The 5,215-nt window shown below is 59.1% G+C and overlaps 1 protein-coding gene across 1 annotated transcript in view; it reads left to right on the top strand.

Moving 5' to 3' along the window:
• The window catches only part of LOC113214960 (chondroadherin), a 4,803-nt gene extending 1,847 nt beyond the window's left edge, over positions 1-2,956 (top strand). The window contains exons 2-4 of the mRNA XM_052267027.1: positions 676-1,056; positions 1,198-1,587; positions 1,705-2,956. Coding sequence (XP_052122987.1) covers positions 676-1,056; positions 1,198-1,587; positions 1,705-2,115 — 1,182 coding nt within the window. The 3' untranslated portion in view covers positions 2,116-2,956. The remainder of the gene's footprint in view (positions 1-675; positions 1,057-1,197; positions 1,588-1,704) is intronic.
• The last annotated feature ends 2,259 nt before the right edge of the window (positions 2,957-5,215 follow it).

Raw genomic sequence — 5,215 nt, 5'->3', positions numbered from 1 at the left:
TCTCTCTATCTCTCTCTCGCACAAGGGCGCACGTAAAAAGTCGTGCACACAACAACATCGCGACGCCGTCCCTGGTCTGCTGCGCCCTGGGTGGGGCGGGCCGCGGCTGAAGGGAAAGGGGTGGTGAAGAGTGTTGCCGCCGCACCACCCGGCGAAGCTATTTTCTGCATCCGCCTCCGCTTCGACTAGGCCGTCATTTAGATGCCCTTAACCAACAACCTCCCACAGTATACGCCTCCCCTCTGACCCGTGTCCCTTCTCCCCCGCCTCCACCCTCCCCTCGCCGCCCTCCTCGCATTTAATTTTGTCACGGCCTTTGAGTACGTGTGACTTGTTGCACGCCCCGCCACGCCCCGCCACGCCTCGCTCGGCCACGCCTCCGTGACCTTCAATACCGCTCATGGACTATGCATGGCGCGCGTTGGATGCCATGGACCTGCCACTGCCCCTTTCTTCCCCTCCCTTGAGGCTGACGCACGGCCCGCACCTGGTCCCGCCACTCTCGGCCCTCTGCCTCAAAGGGTAGCGCTGCGGGAGGGTCGTGGGTGTAGTGGTGGACGGCCCACGGGCTAACGCTCCGCACAAGCTCCTGTGCCCGTTCAGAAGGCTCCTTCACACTGTCGTACTTTCCGCTTATGCATTCCCCCCCTTCTGTCCTGGCGGCGCGCCACATAGGTGCTGTGCAACACGGGCGGGCTGAGCAAAATCCCGCTGGAGGAGCTGCCCGCCTCGGTGCAGCACCTCAGCCTGCACCGCAACAGCTTCTCGCACATCAAGACGGAGGCGTTCGCCGGGCTGCGGATGCTGAGCAACCTCTCGCTCGACCACAACAACATCACCACCATCAAGCCGTTCGCCTTCCGCGGCCTGCCCCGCCTGCGCGAGCTGTCCATCCAGCACACGCCGCTGGCCGTCATCTCGAGCTTCTCGTTCGCCGGGCTGCAGGGTGTCGAGGTGATCAAGCTGTGCCACAACCGCATCCACCGCGTCGCGGCCGAGGCCTTCGCCGGCACCAGCAACATCAAGTGGCTCGTGCTCGACAAGAACCCGCTCAAGGTAGGATGCCACACGTCACTTATTTGCTTGATTAGAGTAGGCCGTGTGCAGAGTGCCTTAGGCGTTAAGCTATCCGGGATTTGGGATCCGATTAATCAGTTTGGCGTTAGTACGGCTCAAGGATCTGTCCTGGTGTCGCAGGTGGTGCAGGCCAAGGCCTTCTCCGGGCTGACCGTCGTCAAGCACTTCATCCTGCCCTCCGGGCTGGGCACCATCGAGCCGGACGCGTTCAACGGCATGGACCACGTCGGCTTGTTCCGCCTCGCCTACATGGACCTCGTGTCGCTGGACGCGCACACGTTCCGCGGCCTGCGCCACGTGCACCTGCTGCTCGTGCAGGACTCGGACCTGGGCGTCGTGCGCGCGCGCGTCTTCGAGGGGCTCGCGCACGTCCTCGACATCGCCATCAAGAACAACAAGATCGACGCGCTCGAGGAGTTCCACCTGCTGCACGCCAACCAGGTCAAAAATCTGAGGTTCGAAGGAAACCACCTGCTGCAGAACCCGGCCCCGGGCAGCGTGGTCATCCAGGTGAGAACTCAGCCTTTACGCTTCACGGGTGAAAGCCTCTCGCATGCCGTTGATGTTTCCCCAATCTTACTAACTTACTAAATCTTTTACACGGTGCTCCTCCTCGGCACCCCTCAGATTGGCGGCAACCTGAGCGTGTCCAAGAACCACTTCCCGTGCGACTGCCGCCTGCACGGCGTGCTGGCCGGGCCCCTCGCCAGGCAGTCCTCGCTCGACTTCCGGGCGCACAACTTCTGCATCAAGCCGCTGCACGCCAACGGCCAGACCATGAGCGCCATGGACGCCGTGGACGCCGCCGCCCTGGCGCGCTGCCCGGAGGCGGCCCTCGTCAGGAGCAGCACGGAGGCGACTCACGGGGGTGGGGGCGGCGCCGGGGGCGGGGCCAGGGGCGCTAAGGGCGCCGTCGGCGGCGGCGCGGGAGGGGTCACTGGAAAGGCACCGGCGGCCTCGTCCGGGCGGCCTGGTGCGCTCACCACCGCCTCCGTATTCGGCGTCGTCCTGGCCTGCTGCGCCGTCCTGGTGAGGTGATCGGTGGCGCCCCGCCAGTGGTCCTGGTCCGGGCAGCACTGCTGGCAGAGTCACATGCGCGTGACTGGCGGCAAACATTCGAACTGACGATCGTATTCCCCACTCTCGTGCGGAACGATTACAGGAAGGACACTCCTGAGTCGCGTTCCAGTCCAGCAGGAGGGCGGAAGTGCGACGACTCTTTGTGGGCGAGTTACCGATGCACGAGCAGTAGTAGTATCTACTTCTTTTGTCCTTCTAGAGGAATCACACCTCCCAGAGAAACTCGTGTCCCTTTTGTACACGATCTAACCCAAGGAGAACGTTCAGGTCACCAAAACATTGTCCGTCAACATTTAGTCATTTATGTACTGACATTTCGTGAATGCGTCAAAGTCCACTACTTGCCCTACTTATGCCTTTGTGTTCTCCTTGGAAATGTCTCACGTTCCTCAACTACTTCTTCTGTACAAGTTTTGATTAAGAAGAACTGTTTCACGACTTTTAAAAAGTCTTTTATGAAGATGAATTTGGAATGAATCATGGTACGACCCTGCACAGTAAAACATTTTGTGTTTGTAGATAAATTGAATATTTTAGATTTACAATATGAATATCACTCTCCCGTAAAGCCGTAGTTTACATATTGATATAACCTCGTGATGTTCACCGTTCACATCATGCAAGTCCATTGTGTATACGTGCACAAAACATAGTCAAAAGTGATGTAATTAATCTATAAATCCACTCGCTAAAACAAAGTATACTCAATACTAAAGAATAACGGGTGTGTGTGATATATATTTGACACGTTTTGTCCCCCTAGTTGTTTTAAATAAATAAAGGTTATCGTTGAAATGTTTCCGCTAATGTGGTTGCTCCATCCATGGCCGTTGCCCCCCGCACCCGCTCGAGGTCTATCCCGTATGCAGTGCGGGTCAGCGAGAGGTGCTCGCGTCCCGCACACACGATCCCTGTAGCGGCTGATTCACTTTGCACGCCGCCGCCTCCGAGGGGCGCGCTCTCTCCCTCTCTCTTTCCCTCACGCGCGCCGTCAGCGTGGCCACGCGAGTGCGACGGAGACGGCGACGGCGGGGGACGCGACGACGTCTCGCGCACGCAACGCGCGGCCCGGGCCCTTCTCGCGGGGAGTCGTATCGCTTATCTTGTTTTCAGAAAGAGAAAGAGAAAAGAGGGGTGAAGATAAAGTCCGTCGCGCTCTCCGCGTCGCGCGCCGCCGCGGCCGCTCCAGCGGCTGGGTGGCCGAGACACTCTGGAATAAAACGCGAGGGTGGCCGATAGGGTGGGGATGTGGGAGGGAGGGGGTCAAAGGGGAAAAGAGAAGAGGGGAAAGGGGGAAGAGGCGAAATGTTATTGAGGAAATAAAGACTGATTACAAGAACGGGGCGCAGATACCCCGGCCTGGAGGGTGGGAAGGTGTTGTGTGCCCACGCGTGAGTTGTGTGGCGACGGCTGTGGAGAGTGAGAGGAGAGATGGGGGAGAGGTGGGGTATATGGCTCGTAGGGGGTTAACGTAAAATTGCCACAAAAATAACTCTCAAAGAGCGGCTGGCACGTGAAGACCAGGAAGCAAAGCATGTACGGTCCGTGCCCCATGTACTACTACAAGGACAAGGGCATCGTGACTGCGAGGGCGACTCCAGAGGCGACACGCCCCTGGTGGAGGCTCCTGTAAATGGTAGCGCTTTCTCTCTCTCTTTCTCTCTCTCTCTCTCTCTCCCTTGTGGTGCGCGGGCTGGAGGAGGCCGGAGGGTCTGGCCTGCGCCTTGTTAGACATTTAGGCGTTTAGCGTTCGTGTCATGTCTGCGGAATCACGGCAAGGCGGGTGGAGAGGAGAGGGGGTGGGGGAGCACAGAGCAGCAGGGTGGTGCAGTGGAGGCGGTAATCAGGCACAACTCTTCCACAGAGGAGGCTCAGGCAGGGTCCGTCCTAGCGGTGCGCAGCTCATTAAGTTGTCGGAGCCGCGTGGGGTCTAGCGGGGCGGGGCGGGGCGGGTCCAAAACTCATCCCCGCCCATCAATTCCAAGAGGATCCCCCGAAAACAAAACTGCGTCTATAAAGCAGTGATCAGCGTAAACCCTGCCCCCCGCCCCCCTCGGCCCCAGCGGGGGGCCTAAGCGACGGCGGGGCGGGGCGGGGCGGGGCGGGGCAGGGGCCAAGCGGTCCGTGCGGGCCGGGCCCCGTAGGGTTGTGGGAGGTTCTGTCCCGGGTCTCCGTTCCCGCTTGGCCTCTCTAATGACCTGTGACCGCCCCGCCCCGCCCCACCGCGCCACGCCCCGCCACGCCCCAGTCGTCCCACGGCCACTAAAGCCCGTCCAAAGCAACGAGCTACTGCACCGTAAAACAGTGTCCCACCCGGGCCCCACCCCTCTCCGCATCCCTCCCCGGCCCGACTCCCCCAGGTGATGCAGTGTGTAGCGCTGTCCATATATCCACCATGGCGTCATCAAGTGGGAAGATGTTTCAAATTATTGTGTGCATTTGCTAACAAATGAAAACTCTTTTTTTGACAACTTTCAACTTGTATGATCGTGTGTCGTCGTCAGGAAGGCGACGTCTTTTACGCAGACCGCACCTTTCTCCCCCAAGGAGGTTCCACCCCGTTCCCCCTCGCCTCCCGCCTCCCGCCTCCCGCCTCCCGCCCCACCTCCGCCCAGACGTGATCGGTTGTTATCCAGCAGTGGTCCTGGTCCGGGCAGCACTGCTGGCAGAGTCACATGCGCGTGACTGGCGGCAAACATTCGAACTGACGATCGTATTCCCCACTCTCGTGCGGAACGATTACAGGAAGGACACTCCTGAGTCGCGTTCCAGTCCAGCAGGAGGGCGGAAGTGCGACGACTCTTTGTGGGCGAGTTACCGATGCACGAGCAGTAGTAGTATCTACTTCTTTTGTCCTTCTAGAGGAATCACACCTCCCAGAGAAACTCGTGTCCCTTTTGTACACGACCTAACCCAAGGAGAACATTGAGGTCACTAAAACTTTGCCCGTCAACATTTAGTCATTTATGTATTGACATTTCGTGAATGCGTCAAAGTCCACTACTTGCCCTTCTTATGCCTTTGTGTTCTCCTTGGAAATGTCTCACGTTCCTCAACT

This window comes from Frankliniella occidentalis, unplaced genomic scaffold (assembly GCF_000697945.3).
Source record: "Frankliniella occidentalis isolate FOCC.00 unplaced genomic scaffold, Focc_3.1 Scaffold45, whole genome shotgun sequence".
NCBI classification, from domain to species: domain Eukaryota; kingdom Metazoa; phylum Arthropoda; class Insecta; order Thysanoptera; family Thripidae; genus Frankliniella; species Frankliniella occidentalis.
The sequence above is the reverse complement of the archived record's forward strand: the minus strand, read 5'-3'. Positions and strand labels throughout refer to the sequence as shown.